Below are 21,674 nucleotides of genomic sequence, written 5' to 3'. Positions count from 1 at the left end.
CCTACCAGGATTTGGTGGGCGTGTCTGAGAAAAAGGGGGCTGAGGCTTTGCTACCCCATTGGACTTACGATTGTCCTATTGACTTGCAGCCAGGAGCAGAGATTCCTTTCGGCCGCATTTATGCCTTGCCGGCCCCTGAAGAGCCAGTGTGGTGTAGTGGTTAAGAGCGGCAGTCACATAATCTGGGGAACCGGGTTCGTGTCTCCGCTCCTCCACATGCAGCTGCTGGGTGACCTTGGGCCAGTCACACTTCTCTGAAGTCTCTCAGCCCCACTCACCTCACAGAGTGTTTGTTGTGGGGTAGGAAGGGAAAGGAGAATGTTAGCCGCTTTGAGACTCCTGAAGGGGAGTGAAAGGCGGGATATCAAATCCAAACTCTTCTTCTTCTTGAACTTGGGGCCCTCCGAGAGTACTTTGATGACAACCTGGCCAGGGGGTTCATTCACCCCTCTACTTCCCCTCCCGGCCCCCTCCCCCACCTGCATGTTTTCTGGCTGCCTGCGCATCCCTAGAATGCTTCCCAGGATGCAGCAGCACCGGAGCATGGAGAGGAGGAGGCGGCAGCTGTTGGTTGCGCTCCTAGGCGCCGGAAGCTGAGCTGGGTGGGCTGGAGCCTGCGCACAGGACACGATCCTCTCCGCTCTGCTTGCCAGGAGGGCAGGGGATTTCCCTGCTCTTTGTTGCGTTCGTCTGACTTTAACTCCCCAGTTAAAACCATACGCAGCAGGAGTCACAACTGAATCCTTAGGAAGGCGCTACAATAATTAGGCAAGGGGAAGAGGGCTGATGAAGAGACGGTAGCCTTGGGATGCCGTACAGATCGAGAGGCGCCATACACAAGGTCACTCCAACGCCCCCTTTAACCACGCGCTCTCCCGTGCAGCAACACGCCTCACACGCCTCCACACACACATCAAAATATGCCCGATACAGGAACCCCAGCAGCCTCCTCCCTCCAGCCCACCCTCCTCCGTAACACGCAATCTGATTTTCGCCCCTGCACTTGGGCCAGTCGGCTCCAGGGGCCACATATTCGCTCAGGAAGACACACAGACATTTCCCCTTACTTTTGAGAGGAAACAAGTGTGTCTTATCGAGCGAAAAATACAGTAATTTTCCCTTTCAAACAGGATACGTGAACCTCTAAGAGAACTCAAAACCCACATAAGGAAAATGTTTAATAATTTGTCAACTGTGTCCAAATTAACAAAGGTTTTGTCCCTTAGATTAGATAAATTTATTGTCATTGTCCGTATATACACAGTATACACAACAACGAAAATCAAACACCCAAGACCGGATTCACATACACATTTGCACGTATCTCCAACACTCTCATCCTATTCAGACATAATCTATTAAAACATACATAATCCAGAATATAACACAACCTATTAGAAGCATAGCATAACCTAAAACCTATCTCATTCCTTACTACTCACTGCTTGCTATTTCTTACAACTGGCCCTGAGATCATTATTTAGTGCAATCAGAGCTCTTGGATAGAAACTATTCAGAAGGCGTGTGGTTTGTGTTTTCATTGTCCTGTATCTTCTGCCCGAAGGCAACAGTTCAAAGAGGTTGTGAGCAGGATGGGTGGGATCTCTCAGGATATTGTGTGACTTCTTCAAGCTGCGAGACGTGAAGATCTCATCCAGGGTTGGTAGTTGGAGCCCAATAACATTCTGGGCAATTTTAATTATTCTCTGTAAAGCTTTTTTATCCATTCCAGAGCTGCTCCCATACCACGATAATATACTATAGGTTAAGACACTCTCAATGGTACTATGATAATAGGACAGAAGTAGGTGCTGAGATAGATTCAATCCTCTGAGCATTCTCAGGAAATACAACCTCCCCTGCACCTTCCTCACAACCATATTAATATTTGCAGTCCATGAGAGGTCCTCAGAGATGTAAGTGCCCAGGTATTTAAAACTACCAACCCTCTCCACCTCCTCGCCATTTATGTGCAATGGTAAAAATACACTTTTCTTTCTCCTAAAATCAATTATGAGTTCTTTGGTTTTTTTGGTGTTAAGCATAAGATTATTTTCTTTACACCATTGAATTAACCCCTGTACTTCTTTCCTATAAGCAGCCTCATCATTCTCACTAATGAGCCCCACCACTGTTGTATCATCCGCAATTTTGATGATTGTGTTGGACTTATACAGTGGGGTGCAGTCAAATGTGTACAGGGAATAGAGAAAGGGGCTTAACACACACCCCTGAGGGGCTCCTGTGCTTAATACTAGAGTAGAAGAATAGTAAGGTCCCATTCTCACTGTCTGCGGCCTATCGGTCAGGAAATTCCTTACCCACAAACAGATCTTCTGATGTATACCCAAATTGGTCATTTTAAGGAATAACCTGTCTGGTAGAATTGTATTAAAGGCAGAACTGTAGTCCACAAACAACAGCCTTGCGTAAGTTCCCTGTCGTTCTAGATGACTCAGTACAGTATGGACAGCGATGGAAATAGCATCATCAGTAGATCTATTTCTTCTGTATGCAAACTGGAACGGGTCTAGAGTGGATGGAAGACCAGCCTTAATATAATCTAGCACCAATCTCTCAAAGCATTTCATAATGACAGATGTTAGGGCTATTGGTCTGTAGTCATTGAGAGATACCACCACTGACTGTTTAGGGACTGGCACTATAATTGATGTCTTCAGGCAGGTAGGGACAGAACCCTGCAACAGGGATAGATTAAAAATGTCCGTAAATACACCAGCTAATTCTGCAGCACAGTCCCTAATAACTCGTCCCATAATTCCATCCGGTCCAGCTGCCTTCCTAATATTAATGCTCCGAAAAGCACGTTGTACGTCGGAGGTCTGTAATAAAAGTGGTTGTTTATCAGTAATAGTTCCTGATGATGTGCTGGTAGCCAATGCTGTAGTGACGGTGGTTCCAGTTCCCACCTCAAAACGACTGAAGAATTGATTCAGCTGATCAGCCAGGTGCGCACTGCTGTTAGCCAGTTCGTTTTTAATATTTTGCCCTGTAATTTGTCGCAGGCCTTGCCATACATGACGAGGGTCGGAGCTCTCAAAATGCTTTTCGATCCTCCGGCAGTACATGGCTTTGGCATCCCTAATGCCCTTTTTCAGTTTGGCTCTAGCTTCTCTGTACTGTTGCGCATCGCCAGAGTGAAAAGCAGCATTCCTTGCCTTTAACAGAAGATACACATCCCTGTTTAGCCAGGGCTTGTTGTTAGGAAACACCCGTATTTGTTTGGTGGTAGTAACGACATCAATGCAGCTTTTGACATAGAACAGTACTATTGAAGCGTATGTGTCCACATTATTCTCCACAAAAAGTGACCATTCAGTGTTCCGAAAGCAATCTTGAAGTTGCTCGGGTGCACCTGCTGGCCACACTCGTATCTCTCTAGTTGATGGTCTAATTCTGCGTACGAGAGGTCTATATGATGGTATCATAAGTAAGGATATGTGGTCTGACTGTCCCAAATTGGGCAAGGGCTTGGTCTTGTATCCATGCATGATGTTGCTATATACTCGGTCTAGGGTATTTCCCCCCCTAGTGGGACAATCAACATACTGGTGGAACTTAGGAAGCACAGTCCTTAAATCGGCTCGATTGAAATCACCAGCAACCACAAATGCTCCATCCGGGTGGGCCCGCTGCTGTTTGCTAATAGCAGTTAGCAGGTGACCCATAGCTGACCCCTTCATTTCTACCACAGCCAAACTAAGTGAAGGAAATTAGACTGAGCAGAAAATAACAGTAGTAATTATATGTAAAGGTGATGATATTTAAATGAATAAAATGCTGAACTCTAAGGTTTTTTTTAATCGTTTACAGCTTCCCTTATGATATTCTCCCCTCTTTGGCTTTTTACCCCTTCAGGTGTTAAACAGGGTTGTGTTATTGCCCCAGCTCTATTCATTATTTTCATTCCCATGATCCTACATGTTGACGAAGGGAAACTCACCACCGCAGTAGAAATCATATATCCAACAGAAGGAAAGCTCTTCAATCTGAGCAGGCTGAAAGCAAAGAGTAAGGTTACCGTAACTTCCGTCCTAGAGCTTCAGGATGCTGATGACAACGCAGTGTGTGCACGCTCAGAGGACGACCTCCAGACCATCCTAAATATCTTCACAGAAGCTTATGAGAAGCTTGGCCTATCACTCAACATCCAAACAAACAAAGTGCTGCACCAGGTACAAAATAACCCCTCTGCAGTGCCACAAATCCAACTCAATGGTGTAACAGTGGAAAATGTCAATCACCTCTACCTGGGCAGTTATCTTTCCACAAGGGCCAACGTTGATGCCGACATCCAGCATCACCTGAACTCAGTGGCGTAGCGTGGGTTGTCAGCACCCGGGGCAAGGCAAGTAATTTGCGCCCCCTAACCCGTGGATTTTAGCACTCGAGTCTCTTCCACTAGATTGGTGCACACCCCCCCCCCGATATTGAGCCCGGTGCGGCCGGCCCCCCTGCACCCCCCACGCTACGCCACTGCCTGAGCTCTGGGAGTGTGGCTTTCTCCCAATTGAAGTGCAGAGTAAGGACCGGGAGATTGGCAGGGAAACCAAAATGTTTGTTTGCAAATGGCCTTAAGAGGTGTGACATGCAAGTGCCTTTCTGTTTTACTAAAACCCACACACCTGGGAGGGGAATAGCAGGTTATTATTTAGTGAATATCTATATATCATACAGGACCAAAGGGGGTGGGAAATATGTCTCTGTGTGAACTGTAGTTAAATGTGGAGAAAATATTGTGGTTCCTACGGAACCTAAGTAAAATTATCTCCAAAGGGGGGAGCTGTTACAGAAATGATCGGGGGGGGGCACATCTTTAAATTGTTAAATGTTACAAATATTATGCCTGAATGAATCCTTTTGCCTTGACAGCTCAGGGAAGATATCTAACTTTACAAATCATATCAAATCAACTCCTTTGCCAGTTTCCTCCATTCCAATGCTATTTTGCCCTTGGAAAAGGGACTCCAGGAAGTGCTCAGGGGTGACAATTGCTGGGCTGATTATTGGAAAGCCTAAGGGACGCGGATGGCACTGTGGGTTAAACTACAGAACCTAGGACTTGCCGATCAAAAGGTTGGCGGTTCGAATCCCCGCAATGACGGGGTGAGCTCCCGTTGCTCGGTCCCTGCTCCTGCCCACCCAGCAGTTCAAAAGCACGTCAAAGTGCAAGTAGATAAATAGGAGAAGAGTCGGTGGAAGAAGACTGGAAGAAATTTAAAGACTATTTACAGAGATATTGCAAAATTAATGAATGCTAGAATGATGTTGGACTGAAATGAAGTGGTTTCTAGCTGTGATGGTACAAAAGAATAGGAAAAAATGGTTTTTTATTAGTAAAATTTAATGTTATAATAATTTAAGATTAAAGATCAGGGTAAAATAAAGAGGGAAAGAAACTGCTGAACTAATAAATAGAACTGGAATACAAAAAAGGGAGGTATGAGGAGGTCCAGGAAACAAGTAAATGAAAAATAAGTGATGAAAAGATTGATTGTTTTTAACTCTTTTTGTTAGTATTTTTTTCCTTTTTTTATTATGTAATATTGTAAAAATCCTAATAAAAAATTTTATATATATATATATATATATATATATATATATATATATATATATAAAGATAAATAGGTACCGCTCCAGCGGGAAGGTAAACGGTGTTTCCGTGCGCTGCTCTGGTTCGCCAGAAGTGGCTTAGTCATGCTGGCCACGTGACCCAGAAGCTGAACGCCGGCTCCCTCGGCCAAGAAAGCGAGATGAGCGCCGCAACCCCAGAGTCGGCCACGACTGGACCTAATGGTCAGGGGTCCCTTTACTTTTAAGATATAGAAAGTGAATGTACATAAAAAACAGATGGAAAAGGTTACAAAAGGAAAAAGAAAAGAAAAAGCAGACAGAAGATAGGGAAGGAAGAGAAGAGAGAAGAAAAGGGGAAAAGAAGCAATATAGAAAGAAAGAACTTCCGATTTTCCATCTGCCGGTTACATTCAAAAGTTATGAAAAACGTCTTCTTTTAAGAGAAGGAAATCTACCTTTTCAATAGCTAAAGGAGAAGCCTCAAGAAACTAGGGAAAGACACTCCTGGCGTTTCCTGCACTTCCGATCCATTTTCTAGGGGAGTTCCTAAAACTCCTCAGGGACTCCTGAGGTAAAAAGGGATGATTTCCAGCTGAAGCTCTTGAGAGCTGCCCTTGCCAACACCAAGTCTTCTTTTCGGAAGCAGCTTGGGGGCCTTTTATTCTGATCAAGTGGAGAGGGAGAAATCCCTCTGCCTCCTCCTGCCTCCCAGGGCAATGGGGAGGAGCTCCTTGGGAGGGAAAGATGGGAGTCAAGAAAGCCAGAGCTTGCTTGGGCCGAGGCCCCTGAGAGGCCTTGGGGAGAGCGGCCGGGAGGCAGCGCTCTGAGGGAGCCATTTTGAGCCGGGGAGGAAAAGGGCGGGAAAAGGCCTCAGCCGGAGGGCGGCTGCCATGTCTGGGCCCGGCTGGCTCCATCCCCGTCTCTTCTGAGGAGAAAAAGGTCTCCGCTCCTCACAGAAGAAAGGACAGCCAGGCCCTGAGGGCCGGAGGGAGCTTGGATGCGGCCCTCAGCTCCGGAAGGGAATGGGGCCCTTTCTGGGTCCAGCTCTCCTTTGTCAACTACAAATTGCTGCTGTTTTATGTGTTGAATATATGCGAGATGGTAATTGATGGACCTAATAAGTATCTCAGGGATGTGGGTGGCGCTGTGGGTTGAACCACAGGGCCTAGGACTTGCCAATCAGAAGGTCGGCAGTTCGAATCCCCACAATGACGGGGTGAGCTCCCGTTGCACGGTCCCTGCTCCTGCCAACCCAGCAGTTCGAAAGCACGTCAAAGTGCAAGTAGTTAAGTAGGTCCCGCTCCGGCAGGAAGGTAAATGGCGTTTCCGTGCGCTGCTCTGGTTCGCCAGAAACGGCTTAGTCCTGCTGGCCACGGCTCCCTTGGCCAGTAAAGCGAGATGAGCGTCGCAACCCCAGAGTCAGTCACGATTGGACCTAATGGTCAGGGGTCCCTTTACCTTTACCTATATAACATACAGGACCAAAGGGGGGTGGGAAATAAGACATATTTCCCACCCCCCTTTGGTCCTGTATGTTATATATTGCGATTCCTACGGAACCTAAGCAAATTTATCTCCAAAGGGGGGAGCTGTTACAGAAATGACGGGGGGGCACACCTTTAAATTGTTAAATGTTACAAATATTATGCCTTGACAGCTCAGGGAAGATATCTCACTTTATAAATCATATAAAATCAACTCCAGGAAGTGCCCAGAGGTGACAATTGCTGAGCTGATTATTGGAAAGCCTCATCCCATCCCCAGACTTGCCAAGGGGTCCAGACATGCAAAGGAAGTTCTGTTGTACTTTTGGGTGGTGGGTACTTGAGACTTGTTTGCCTATGCTAATCCTATCCTTGGGTCTTGCACTGACTCATTTTCCTTATGTTAATCTTGTGTAACCCTCCCCTTTCTGACGTTTTAGTGGTGTAGCAATGACGTATTGGTGATGCTGTACGAACTGCATTCTGGGATATGGTGGGAAGATTTAAAAGTCAATGTCCCCCCATGGCTCTGGGTTCCCTCGCCGCTCTTGAACCTGTTGCGCAACAATCAAGGATCTCCGTCTACTGGCTGCTGTTTTGCTCCAAATTGCTTGGCTGGAATCTCCTTCTTTTACTGACCGCACGGACCCACGGGGGACTTGTGCCCTGACCAGCTGGAATCTTTTCGGTGATGCAATTTATTCCTTTTTTCCTACACCTCCTTGCTAATAATCTGGAGCTTTCCCCTCCATACTCACAGAAGTGTTGTTTAGAGTATAGAATGTTGATCATTGTTTTGTTGATTTCTAGGGAGTCTGGTTCTCTCCGTTTCTGTTCTATAGCTTTAAGGACTTTTTTAGATCCGGTTTGTTTGTAGCATGATGAGAGGCCGTGATGTCTTGTTCTATCTTGCTAACTTTTAAGGAGGTTTGTTTTTTAAGGGATGCTTTTAGCAACTTGTAAGAGTCCCTAATTGTTGGGGGTTTCCTTCGGAGGAAGGTTGCCCAGGGAGTTGTAGGGTGGGTGTCTTTCAGGGATACGCTTTTCATATTTAGGTTGAGGTGACCCCCCCCGGAATTGCTTCCCCTTCGGAGGAGAGGAACTTGTTTAATGTTTTTTGGATGAACTCTAGCTGTTTCAAGTTTGGGGCATATATGGAGCCAATTGTCAGTTTAGTTTTGCCATCTTGTGTCCTTTTAGCAAAAATGAGTCTGCCTCTTTTGTCTTTGAGAACTGTTCTGGCTTTGAAGTTCAGGTCTCTACTGAGTATTATGGCTACTCCACAGGACTTCGCTGAGCCAGGTGACTGAAGCAGGGATCACTCAGGAGTTTGGGAGGGTTGCGTATTTATTGCAGGAAGGCAATGTGTGGTTTCTGTGAGTGTTCAGAACTTAACTGGTTAAGTGTTCTGAGGTGTGCGTCACTTTCTGATGTGACGTCAGCTTTAGAAGCTGGGAGGAGTCTGGGAGGAGACTGTACTGGACTTGTTGTTCTCTCTGTGTTCTTGAGAGAGACGGACATGTTTTAACATGGCTGAAAGGAGCCCTGGTATTATATGGGCTGTAATGTTTCAATAAACAGCTGTAAATAGACAAATCTGTCTGTGTATGCTTGCATGGAGCAAGGGAGAAAAAGACTGTTTTACACCGCTGTATGCTACTCTGCTAAGCCGTGGCCAAAGAGACAGCAGACTTTGTTGCGCAGCTGAGAAGGAAGCGTGCCGGACCGCTGTAAATGACTGATTGGGATCGTAAAGCAATCAGAGGACACGGCTCATCGATCAAGCTCGGAGATCGATTTTCGCATAGGTTATGGAGGTCAAGTCAACGCTCGTAAAACAGTCGGAATTGAGCCATTGGAATGCTTTGAAGTCGGCACGGAAGCTAGCCGGAGGTTGGAAGCTGCATTCCATGAGTCTAGCCTGATGCCGGGAAGCAGAGGGAGTTTTTTGCCTGCTTCTGAGAGGCAAGGAAGCTGCTGAGAGACAGAGCTAAAAGCTGGGAGCAGCTGAAATCGTTTCTCCACGGAAGGGTGAGGCAGAGAAGCTGTACCTGATCGTAAGTAAGCTTGGGCCCCCTTGGGAGAACGGGAGAAGATGGCAGAGAGCCAGGATATACCGGTGGAGAAGCTCACTTTAAAAAGTTGGGCAACCTGGAGCAGAAGAGTAAGGGGCTGGTTCCTGGTCCATGGGCTTTGGGAAGGAAGCCAGAGGGAGCCAAAAGCACCACCCCTTAGCTGGGACGATGGCCAGCAGAAAATGCTTCAGAGAGAGCTGGATATGCTCAGAGCATGCATTCATGCATCGCTGAAACCTCATTTGGAGGGTATACAGTCAGCAAGGGCTGCCTGGGATGTGCTGAAGGGCTTGTGTGAAGCTTCAGCAGAAGGCCAGAGCCCTGGAGATGCTGGGCTGGCAGGCCCATTTCCCGATGAATCGGCCTCTAGGAGCGCTGGTGAGCAGATCGGGGGGGCGAAGAGTTCCAAAGGCAAGTTTAAGAAACTTTCCACTGTTGCTGAAGCGAAGAGGAGCTTCAGGGGGGGCCAGGCTGGTGGGAGGCGCCGTTCCAGGAGAAGGAAGGCCAGGCCAGCTGGGAGGAGCCCCGGGCAGTGTTTTTCCACTGGAGTTCAACGTCTGCGTGGCAGTTGCCCCCACCGGAGCACACAGGCACGGCAGGATGTTGTCAAGGACACTTCTCATGGGAATCAGCCGGGTTTCCATGGCAACAGGCCTGGGAAGACAGGCAGGCGTGGAACTGAGCCAGGTGGTCGTGGTAAACAACAGGAAGAGACTTATCAAGTCTCCGCGAGTATGGCATTGTTCGAAGACGGCCGAATGGAAAATTTCGAAATGGCTTTTGTAATCGACTCTGCAGCTAACCGCAACATGGTTCCAGAGACCCCTGCAGGCGGGATGTGGAATTGCACGGCAGTTCCGAAAGGACAGACTATTACATTCGCAAATGGACAGAGAACTAAAATTTCCAAGAGCACTAATGTATTTCTTTCTGTTTTACAGGAGTCGGTGGATTTTTGTATCGTCCCAGAGGCGCATCACTGTTTGTTATCTGTGCCTTATTTGTTAAATAAGGGGTTCAAAGTTTGTTTTGAAAATGATGTCTGCACAATCTCCAGAGGAGGGAGGTTACTGGCCAAAGTACGGAAGGGACAGAATGATCTTTTCATTCTTAAGACGTCTCTTGGGGGTGAGGGGAAGGTTGAGAAAGCACAAGCGTTGCGTACTACAGTTCCCAACCAGCGTGCTACAGTTCCCGCTCATGTGTCATGTGCTTGTGTTTGGCATGGGAGAACCATTCATGGTTCTGTAGAAGACTTGCAGGTTCTACCCGAGGTTTCCACAGGTTGTAAGATTCGAGATTGCAGAAGTGCCATTAACTGTGACACTTGCAAGCAAGCAAAGGTGAGAGGGTGCAGTTACCCAAAGGTGGAACGGGTTGCCACTAAACCTTTTGAGCTGGTTCACATAGATTTGGCCGGTCCTGTCAAGGAACCAAGTCTGGGAGGGGCCAGGTTTCTGCTAACTTTTTTGGATGATTTCTCACAGAATTCCTGGACTCACGGTCTCAAATCCAGGGAGGATGCAGCACAGCTGATCAAGAGCTGGATTGAGGGGGTGGAACTAAGGTTCTCCACCAAGGTGAAAGCAATCGTCAGTGACAGAAATGCTAGGTACACTGGTTCTGCTTTGCAGCAGTTCTTTCACAAAAGAGGGATACGTCACACAGTTACTTCTCCCCAGCAAGGGGGGGTGGCAGAGCTTCGAAGTGGAGCTCTGGTTAAAGCTGCACAGGTGATGCTGAAAGAAGCTAGGTTACCTCCTGGGTTTTGGCTGGAGGCTACTAGGGCTGTGTCGTTCACCTGGAATCGTGTCTACAACTCACTGGTAGGCGACACACCGTACTCGTTGTTGAATGGCAGAAAACCCCAGGTTCACTTTCTGCGCAAGTTTGGATCTCCTGCGTATGTTACTGTGCCCAAGGCTTTGCAAGGGCCAGATGGAGCCAAAGTCCAGAAAATGATCTTCTGTGGGTATGAGCCAGATGCTCGTGCATGGCGATTTGCATACCCGTCAGGTGATCAGAGTAAGGTGCTGATCAGTAAACACGCTGAATTCTTTGAGCAGGATGAAAGGCCAAAGATTTCTGCACAGCGTGATGTTCTTTCAGAATGTCTCTCTGATGCAGAGGACAGTTCTGTTGAGGAGGAAGAAGAGGCTGAGTCTGCTGATGACGACCAGGTCAACGACCAGGGTCAGGAGCAGGGTGGGGCGTCTCCACAAGTTGTTAGGAGAGGACAGCCCAAGAGTGAGCCTAGTTCTCCTGTAAGTGTAATGGAAAGGATTCGAAGATGCTTTAAGTCAGAGGGGGAATCCTGTGATGCAGAGGACACACCTGCTGGTGACAGTGAGTCAGAGGAAACACCAGAGTTTGTGCCTAGGCGATCCAGTCGCACAACCAAGGGTATTCCACCTGAGAGGTACCAGGCCACAGGTGCGTGGGTAAGTTTCGCACAGTGCGATTCTGAGAGTTGTGAGGTGATTCCACAGATGCCTAACAGGTACGCCAAGGTAGGGCGCAAGGCATTGGGGAAGGGATTGATCTCACAGGGTGTTGCTGAAGATGTTACACAGGTCTTGTCAGAAAGCAACGCAAGGGGGTGTGTGTGTTCAGAACTTAACTGGTTAAGTGTTCTGAGGTGTGCGTCACTTTCTGATGTGACGTCAGCTTTAGAAGCTGGGAGGAGTCTGGGAGGAGACTGTACTGGACTTGTTGTTCTCTCTGTGTTCGAGAGAGAGACGGACATGTTTTAACATGGCTGAAAGGAGCCCTGGTATTATATGGGCTGTAATGTTTCAATAAACAGCTGTAAATAGACAAATCTGTCTGTGTATGCTTGCATGGAGCAAGGGAGAAAAAGACTGTTTTACACCGCTGTATGCTACTCTGCTAAGCCGTGGCCAAAGAGACAGCAGACTTTGTTGCGCAGCTGAGAAGGAAGCGTGCCGGACCGCTGTAAATGACTGATTGGGATCGTAAAGCAATCAGAGGACACGGCTCATCGATCAAGCTCGGAGATCGATTTTCGCATAGTTTCATGGTGTTTACATACAAGGTGATGCATTTTCTTTTGATGGGGTTAAAATAAGATTTGGGTTAAAGAGTGGGGGGTGGGTTGCAGAAAGTATCCCCTATGTAGTCATATAGGGGTTTATTTGGGGTATCATGGGCCATCTGGCATTTAGCCAGTTGGTCCTAGGTCTCAGCTGACATGGAGTTCTTTGTTCAAGGTCAGGCCATCCTCCCTGTTGTTTGCGATAGGAAGTGGTCAGTGTTAAGTATCATAATAATAATAATAATAATTTATTATTTATACCCTGCCCATCTGGCTGGGCTTCCCCAGCCACTCTGGGCGGCTTTCAAAAGAATATTCAAATACTGTGATACATCAAACATTAAAAACTTCCCTAAACAGGGCTGCCTTCAGATGTCTTCTAAAGGCTAGTAGTTGTTCTTCTCTTTGACATTTGGTGGGAGGGTGTTCCACATGGAGGGCGCCACTACCGAGAAGGCCCTCTGCCTAGTTCCCTGTAACTGGGCTTCTCGCAGCGAGGGAACCGCCAGAAGGCCCTCGGTGCTGGACCTCAGTGTCCAGGCAGAACAACGGGGGTGGAGACGCTCCTTCAGATATACTAGACCGAGGCAGTTTAGAGCTTTAAAGGTCAGCACCAACACTTTGAATTGTGCTCGGAAACGCACTGGGAGCCAGTGTAGGTCTTTCAAGACCGGTGTTATGTGGTCTTGGCGGCCGCTCCCAGTCACCAGTTTAGCTGCCGCATTCTGGATTAGTTGTAGTTTCCGGGTCAGCTTCAAATTTAGCCCCACCTAGAGTGCATTGCAGTAGTCCAAGCAGGAGATAGCCAGAGCATGCACCACTCTGGCGAGACAGTCCGTGGGCAGGTAGGGTCTCAGCCTGCGTACTAGATGGAGCTGGTAAACAGCTGCCCTGGACACAGAATTGACCTGTGCCTCCATGGACAGCTGTGAGTCCAAAATGACTCCCAGGCTGCGCACCTGGTCCTTCAGGGGCACAGTTACCCCATTCAGGACCAGGGAGTCCTCCACACCCACCCGCCTCCTGTCCCCCCAAAACAGTACTTCTGTCTTGTCAGGATTCAACCTCAATCTGTTGGCCGCCATCCATCCTCCAACCGTCTTTGTGACGCCTATGTTGGATATAGGGTCCATAAGCAATGTTGCTAATGTTATTAACATCACTGGTATGTTGGGGTAGAGATGAGGCTGTTGATATGCTCTGGCAGCCCCAATGTGCTGCTTGTTTGTCAGATTTTAGCCTCTTTGTGGATTGTTTTATTGAGGTTAGGGTGAAGCAGGACCACCTGGAGGAATTTTACCCTTATGCTTTTCATATAATCAGTTAGCCATATAACCATATATCCTTATAATTATTTTTATATAATCCATGTTTGAATCAGGACGGCTTCTGCAAAAGCTTATAGCAAATTGCTTAGATCGGAAGAATCCGAAATAAACTCTGCCCCAGTTCCCTTCCCTTGTTCTTCTCAATGTCTTGCTAACATAAGGGGGAAGCAATAAATCTGCTGTGCTGGCACTTTCCCCCCTGTCCAGACAGGGTCCCGAGTAGCTCAAACAGGAAGATGCTAACCGCAGAATGTCCCGGTATAGCAGATGGCCGCGTAGGAGCGTAAGGGCCGAAGTTCCTTTTTCTTCCTCCTTACCATAAATCAGGGGAAAGGTTAAATGCATGTTCAGACTGAAAAAGCAGAAGTTGGGAGGGAACTCTTTGCATGATCAGGGGGCAAGGCTTGAATGCACTCATTGGTCTTCTTTTTGCTGCCGTGTGCGATTGTATCCGATTATGTCATGAACTATGATGTATGTACTCAGGTATAAAGCCTCTGGGTGCTAGAGCCCGGGGCCCAGTCTTTGGGAAAGGATTCCACTGGGTCTCTTATTCCTCAGCAATAAATATCACTTTCTTTTTCTCCACTGCTGTGTCTGTCAATTCTGGGACACAATTTGAGTGGGTCACTGGTACCTTAAAAATCCTTGCAACAAGGGGAATTATTTTACTTAGTAAGGCGTGGGGAGGGGTGCTGAGAGTGAGTTGTAGATTGTTGGGTAATGGGGAGTGTCTTTTTATGTCACCTGGACTGGTGTTGGGTGGGGATCTCTGTGGAGGTGTGAGGCTGGGGGGGGGATATTGATCGTGTTAGCTGTATTGATGGCTTGGGGGGAGAGGAAAAGGAGGAGGGGGTCACCAGTCCATCGGGTTGAGGTGACTTCTGGTTGCTTCATTCTTCCTTCTGCCACATTGGCCTCCGCTCCCCGTTTCGTGTCATTGGCAAATGGGATGAGCACCCCCTCAGTTCCTTCATCCAAGTTGTTCATAAAGACCTTGAACAACAACGGACCCGGGACAGAACCCTGCAGCACCCCTCTGGTCACTTTTCCCCAGGATGATGAGGAACCATAAAGGAGTCTTCTTTGGGTGTCGTCAGTCAAATCAACCAAACAGTTACCTCATTCAACCCACATTTTAGCAGCTTCCTGGCAAAAATATCACAGGTTTTTCTCAAAAGCCTTACTGAAATCAAGACGCACTATTTCCACAGCTCTCCCCTAATCAACAAAGTTTGTAACTGCATCTAAAAAAAGGGGAGGAGAGATTTCTCTGGCTTGACTTGTTTTTGGGAAAGCCATGCTTTCATCTTGTATGTTTATGTTGTGAAATCTTCAATTGGAGGGCACATAAATATTAAAAATGATAATAAAGAAGGATATTGGCAAGCTGGAACATGTGCAAAGGAAGGCGATTAATGTATTTATTTAATTTGTCTACCACTCGACCCAGTGGTGCCAACTTGAATAAAATATTGGTGGGGGGCCAGGTAAGGCCCACCTTGCACAATCAATCACATGATGCATAAAGGGCATTGAAATGGCAATGCCTATCAACTGGGGGGGTGGCCCCCTAAAATATATCATAGGTTAACAATGTGCGGATTTGCCTGGCTCCTAAAGCTAAAGAATGAAGGGTTTCTCCCCTGTATGAATTCTTTGATGGGAAGTGAGATGGCAGCTCTGATTGAAGCTCTTTCCACATTCCACACACTGATAGGGTTTCTCCCCTGTATGAATTCTCTGATGCTTAGTGAGATCAGAGCTCTCCCTGAAGCTCTTTCCACATTCCCCACACTGATAGGGTTTCTCCCCTGTATGAATTCTCTGATGGGAAGTGAGAGCATGGCTGTGACTGAAGCTCTTTCCACATTCAATGCACTGATAGGGTTTCTCTCCTGTATGAATTCTCTGATGGTAAGTGAGATGGCAGCTCTGATTGAAGCTCTTTCCACATTCCACACACTGATAGGGTTTCTCCCCTGTATGAATTCTCTGATGCTTAGTGAGATCAGAGCTCTCCCTGAAGCTCTTTCCACATTCCCCACACTGATAGGGTTTCTCCCCTGTATGAATTCTCTGATGGGAAGTGAGAGCATGGCTGTGACTGAAGCTCTTTCCACATTCAATGCACTAGTTACAGATAGGTAGCCGTGTTGGTCTGCCATGGTCAAAACAAAATAAAAAAATTCCTTCCAGTAGCACCTTAAAGACCAACTGAGTTAGTTCTAGGTATGAGCTTTCGTGTGCATGCACACTTCTTCAGATACTTCTTCAATTCTTCAGGTATCTGAAGAAGTGTGCATGCACACGAAAGCTCATACCTAGAACTAACTCAGTTGGTCTTTAAGGTGCTACTGGAAGGAATTTTTTTATTTTGTTTTATTCAATGCACTGATAGGGTTTCTCCCCTGTATGAATTCTCTGATGCTTAGTGAGATAGTAGCTCATACTGAAGCTCTTTCCACATTCCCCACACTGATAGGGTTTCTCCCCTCTATGAATTCTCTGATGGTAAGTGAGATGGGAGTTCCAACTGAAGCTCTTCCCACATTCCCCACACTGATAGGGTTTCTCCCCTCTATGAATTCTCTGATGGGAAGTAAGAGAGGAGCTCTGATTGAAGCTCTTTCCACATTCCCCACACTGATAGGGTTTCTCCCCTGTATGAATTCTCTGATGGGAAGTGAGATCATGGCTGTGACTGAAGCTCTTTCCACATTCCCCACACTGATAGGGTTTCTTTCTTGTATGAATTCTCTGATGGGAAGTGAGATTGCCATTCTGACTGAAGCTCTTTCCACATTCCAGACACTGATAGGGTTTCTCTCTTGTATGAATTCTCTGATGGGAAGTGAGACTGGAGCTTGTACAGAAGCTCTTTCCACATTCCAGACACTGATAGGGTTTCTCTCCTGTATGAATTCTCTGATGGGAAGTGAGCTTGGAGCTCTGACTGAAGCTCTTTCCACATTCCCCACAATGATAGGGTTTCTCCCCTATATGAATTCTCTGATGGGAAGTGAGACTGGAGCTCTCCCTGAAGCTCTTTCCACATTCCCCACACTGATAGGGTTTCTCTCCTCTATGAATTCTCTGATGGGAAGTGAGATTGGAGCTCTCCCTGAAGCTATTTCCACAATCCCCACACTGATAGGGTTTCTCCCCTCTATGAATTCTCTGATGGTAAGTGAGATGGGAGCTCTGAGTGCAGCTCTCTCCATACTCCAAATTTTTCCGTGGCTTCTCCTCTCTGGGGATTTTGTCTTGTTCAGCCTTGTTCTCGATCTGCAATTCATCACAATCTGCAATGGAGACAAAAAGGGATTAGAGCCTCAGGAACAAATGAAGAAGAACTGAAGGGAGCTGCATGTGTGTGTTCATTACCTTTGTTGTTTGTCATTAACCAACATATTTATGATTAGATTCTGATGGGTTGTTGAATGTTGCTTTCTTTGATATACTGTAGTGGTAAAATTGTGAAAGCCTTTTAGAAAAAAGTGCATTTCAGATGTTTGATGGCTCATAACACCACTCCTTTTGGAGTACAGTGGATGCTCGGGATGCAAACATGATCCGTGTGGGAGACATGTTCGCAACTCGCAGCGTTCGCCACCTGCAGCGTTGCATCTGCGCATGCGTGGGTCGTTATTTGGTGGTTCTGCGCATGTGCGAGCACTGAAACCTGGAAGTAACCCATTCCGGTACTTCCAGGTTCAGCTCAGTGCGCAACACGAAAACACGCAACCTTAAGCGAATGTAACCCGAGTGTCAGGAAACTGCCATCGGAGCCAGAGGGAGAGGGAGGGCTCTGGAGGGATTCCGGAGAGCGTCCCAGGAGGGAGAGAGGCAGCCCATCTTCTGGGGAAGGAAATCAGTGTAGCACCAGTGGAGAAGGGGGGCAGATGGGGGAATCAGCGAGGTGGCTCCATGACTCCTCGTCGGAGACCAGCGGGGAGAGCACGGGTCCTCCGCTGCCCACACCCTCCCTGCGCAGAAGGCTTCCGTGAAGGGAGAGTAGGCAGAGACTAGGCGTCAAGGAGCTTCTTTGCTGGAAGAAGTTCAAGAAGCGCCCACTGACGGATTCTGCCAGCGACTGAGACAGCCACGGATGAGTGGCTGCCCAGACAGAAAGGGTTGACCCAGGTAACCTAGACAAGCGTGGCACCGATTTACGCACCAGCAACCCCTAGAACCATTACACCGAGGTATGACTGTAATACCATAATATTATATAGCAATGGAAAGATAATTTAATCAATAATGTAGTGCAACAAAGTTTGTTCAATTATCTGTATTCTATCAAAGGTTATAGACATATAACCAGAAAAGGGAAGCACAACTTGCTTAGGTTGACTTTTGTCAGTTGGCAGAGTAAAAATAATAAAATTATTATTATTATTATTATCACTGCTACTACTACCTGAGATTCAATAAGCCTGTGTCTGGACAAAATACAAAGACTTATTGGAAAACAAAACTCCGAGGTGGCTTTCACCCCTGGAAGCTAAGGCCCAAAAAAGACCCAATATGAAGGCCAAATGGCCAAAATATTGGGAAATATTAGAAAAAGATGGAGACAATTAGAAATTGCAGAGTTTGGAGAAAATGAAGGATAAAGTGCGAGACTGGTTACACTACGCTCAGATTAAAGAAGTCTTTAAAAATGATAAAAAGTTAGGGTTCCAGGTGGAGAAATAGAAGTTGGAAACAGAACTGTTAGAACCTAAGACTAAGGTACTTTCAAGAATATATAACTTGCTGTTAAAATGGAATACACAAGATGAAATGGTTAAATCAGCTATGCTAAAGTGGGCACAGGATATTGGGCATAACATCATGTTTGAGGAGTGGGAAAGGTTGTGGACCACTGGGCTGAACTTCACTGCATGTAATGCTTTGAAGGAAAATGTAATGAAAATGATATATAGATGGTACATGACCCCAGTTAAACTTGCCAAGATATACCATTTGTCTGATAATAAATGTTGGAAATGTAAAGAAAATGAAGGAACATTCTTTCACCTCTGGTGGACTTGCCCTAAGGTGAAGGCCTTGTGGGAAATGATATATAATGAGCTGAAAAAGGTATTTAAGTATACCTTCACCAAGAAACCAGAGGCCTTCCTTTTGGGAATTGTCGGCCAGAAGGTGTTAAAGAAGGACCGAACATTTTTTATGTATGCAACAACAGCAGCAAGGATACTCATCGCCAAGAACTGCAAAACTCAAGATCTACCCACCCTGGAAGAGTGGCAGATGCAACTGATGGACTACATGGAACTGGCCGAGATGACTGGCAGAATCCGAGACCTGGGAGAGGAGAGGGTTGAAGAAGACTGGAAGAAATTTAAGATTTATTTAAAAAAACACTGCAATTTGGTTGAATGTTAAGAAAGGATGCTAGATCATAAATAATTGTGCACCACTAAATTAGATGGAATTAAGATGACAAGTAATTTGAGGAAAAATTATAAACCTATTGGAGAATTAACAGACTATAGTTAAATGAATGCGACATAAGATTGTAAACAAGATGATAAATTGCGGGCAAGAATTGACAATGATGCAAGTGGGAGCGGGAGATGTGAGGGAGTCCAAAGAAGTTAAGAAAGTATGTTATGATATATGCTACACTGTTCTTTATTCTTGTATTTATATTTAAAAATCTTAATAAAATATATTTTTTTTTTTAAAAAAAGAGATTCAATAAGCCTGGCTCTTCTCTGGGATGGATTTTGTTTGGCCCAGTCATGGCATCCCCTCCATCTCCAATGTCAGTCGTCTCTCTGGTCAACCCAAGACTGACAGCAGCAAAAACAAAAACAGAAAACTTGACAGAAGCTACTTATCTTTCTGCACAACTGAAGCTAAATAAAAAAAAATCCTTCCAGTAGCACCTTAGAGACCAACTGAGTTTGTTATTAGTATGAGCTTTCGTGTACATGCACACTTCTTCAGATACCAACACTGACATTTCAGATGCCTGGGCAGTTCAGACCAGCCGAATCGTGGTATAAAAAGGCAGAACTGGAGGAAGATGGTTCACAGAAAAAACTGGAATTTGCTGTTCAATGTTTATTGTTGGGGTGTTAGGTTCCCAGGTGTTGGAGGGGGCGCTGCTGAGCTCTGTGGAAATGTATGAGGTTTGTCACACAGCGGTATTTTTGAATTTCCAGGCAGATAGGACGATCCCACAGGGAGCCTTACCAAGAGAGGCCACGATCCCACGATTCTCCTCCATGACGTCCTTATGCAGAGCTCTCTGGTCAGGATCCAGCAACGCCCACTCCTCGTCCGTGAAATGAACAGTGACATCTTCAAAGCACACTGGACCCTAAAAGAAAACGGAAATGTCCTCTTCTGAGACAGCAGAAATATGATCTGCTACACAATGCTCTGTTCTTTCCTTCCTCTTAATTGCTGTGTTGTTTCAATAGGATTGCTTTCAATAGGATTGACACTTGGACACGCATTCTGGAAACGTATGTCTAGATGTTTGGTTCTGGCCTTCAACTGCCCAGATTCTGCCAACTTCAGACAGGGTTGATTGTCTTCCCAAACAGTGATGGGCAGGCAACAATCCCCATAGATCTCTTGCTCCAGGCATCTATAGAACTCCAGTTCCCTGCACAAATTCTGACAGTGCAATGAACTCAGCCTCAGTAGAGAACAGCGCAATGAGACTTTGCTTCCGGGACTTCCACCCAACTAGAGATTCCCCAAACTTTATTACCATCCCAGATACGGACTTCCTGTCATCCAGATTTGCCCCGTCGCTATCTGCCCACCAAGTAGGCGCCGTCCCACCTGCAGCTGACAGCTTGAGACTGAAGTCCTTGGTATCCTGCAGGTAACGCAGCACCCGCTTGATACCATGCCAGGCATTTACACTGGGCTTTGATGCTTCCCTACTGAGCAGATTGGTAGCAAAAGCAATGTCCGGCCTGCTCCATTGGGACAGATCCAACAGACTACCCAGAGCTGACTGGAAGAGCTCAGCGTTCTCAAACTCAACGCGTTCTGCTAGCCAACTGTCTTTCACATAGCTTGTCTCCATGGGTGCCCTAACCCCTGCACAATCAGACATTCTGAACTTCTCAAGCAACTGCTCAATCTTGCCTTTCTGACTGAGCAAGAAGCTTCCATCTTCAGTCCTGTCTATCTGAACACCTAAGTAGATCCTTACTGCACCCAGGTTCTTGAGCTGAAACCGTTTCCCAAGCTCTTTGGCAAACTTCTGCACCTGTTTGTTTGCCCCTGAGATGTGAATGATGTCATCAACAAAGATCAACACCATTTCCTGGGACTCTCCTGACCCTTTAAGGTACAGGCAGCTGTCAGCAAGACTCTTCCTGAAACCTAGCTTCTCTAAGGCTTCATTCAGGTACAAGTTTCAATTTCTGGCCGATTGCTTTAAGCCATAAATGGACTTGTGAAACTTCCATACAGTATTCGGCTCATTGCCCTCAAACGCTGGAGGAGGAAGCATGTACAGATCCTCCTGGAGGTCTGAGTTCAAATAGGCCACATCCACATCAATGTGATGCACCTGAAAACCTCTGTGCAGCAATGACTAAGAGCATGTGCAGAGTTTCACTTCTGGAACTGGGAGCATATACCTCAGTATAATGCAGCCCCTTTTGCTGCGTGAACCCTCTGGCTACTGGCCTAGCCTGTTGCTGTGGGTTTAAGACGGTAAACCCAGCGGCTGCTCACGGCCTGTTTGCCCACTGGCAACGTTGTGAGGGAGAACACACCTAGAGACTCCATTGAGCTCATCTCCTTCTGCATTGCCTCATGCCATTTCCTGGCTTCTTCCTGAGGCAGTTTCTGAACATCCTCAAAACTCTCGGGTTCACACTGTGCCATGCCAACCCACACACTTGTGACTGCAAACCTGTCAGGAGGTTTACCTTTCGTTGTGCGAGCTGAACATCTCAACCCAGTTTCAGGTACCCCCTCAGACCCACTAGGACCAGCTAGAATGTCCTTGGCCTCCGAGAGCTCCCCCTCTGACTTACTGCGCTGTTTAGACTTCTCAGCTGAACCTGTGGGTGAGGAAGGAGCACTTCTCTGTTCAAACTTCACAGCTTTAGAAGTTCTTCCCTTTTCCTGTTCTGGGTCAGGACTCTGT

General features: G+C 46.7%; 3 protein-coding genes across 3 annotated transcripts in view; all 3 read right to left on the bottom strand.

The window, feature by feature from the left end:
* LOC309340966 (uncharacterized protein) overlaps positions 1–21,674 on the bottom strand; it is a 156,316-nt gene that overhangs the window by 46,265 nt on the left and 88,377 nt on the right. The gene's annotated exons all lie outside the window — the stretch shown is intronic.
* Positions 15,920–21,098, bottom strand: LOC309340639 (uncharacterized protein; the record flags this gene model as incomplete). The annotated part of the gene is made up of 2 exons (XM_081859521.1): positions 19,748–21,098; positions 15,920–16,842 (listed from the first exon to the last, which is right to left on the bottom strand). Exons 1-2 carry the CDS (start codon positions 19,779–19,781, stop codon positions 15,920–15,922), a joined length of 957 nt encoding a protein of 318 aa, XP_081715647.1. The 5' UTR covers positions 19,782–21,098.
* LOC309340638 (uncharacterized protein) lies at positions 20,148–20,597 on the bottom strand (the record flags this gene model as incomplete). The annotated part of the gene is made up of 1 exon (XM_081859520.1): positions 20,148–20,597. The coding sequence occupies one exon, from the start codon at positions 20,595–20,597 to the stop codon at positions 20,148–20,150; it is 450 nt and encodes a 149-aa protein (XP_081715646.1).

This window comes from Podarcis erhardii (genome assembly GCF_964252035.2).
Source record: "Podarcis erhardii genome assembly, chromosome: 4".
Lineage (NCBI taxonomy): Eukaryota > Metazoa > Chordata > Lepidosauria > Squamata > Lacertidae > Podarcis > Podarcis erhardii.
The sequence above is the reverse complement of the archived record's forward strand: the minus strand, read 5'-3'. Positions and strand labels throughout refer to the sequence as shown.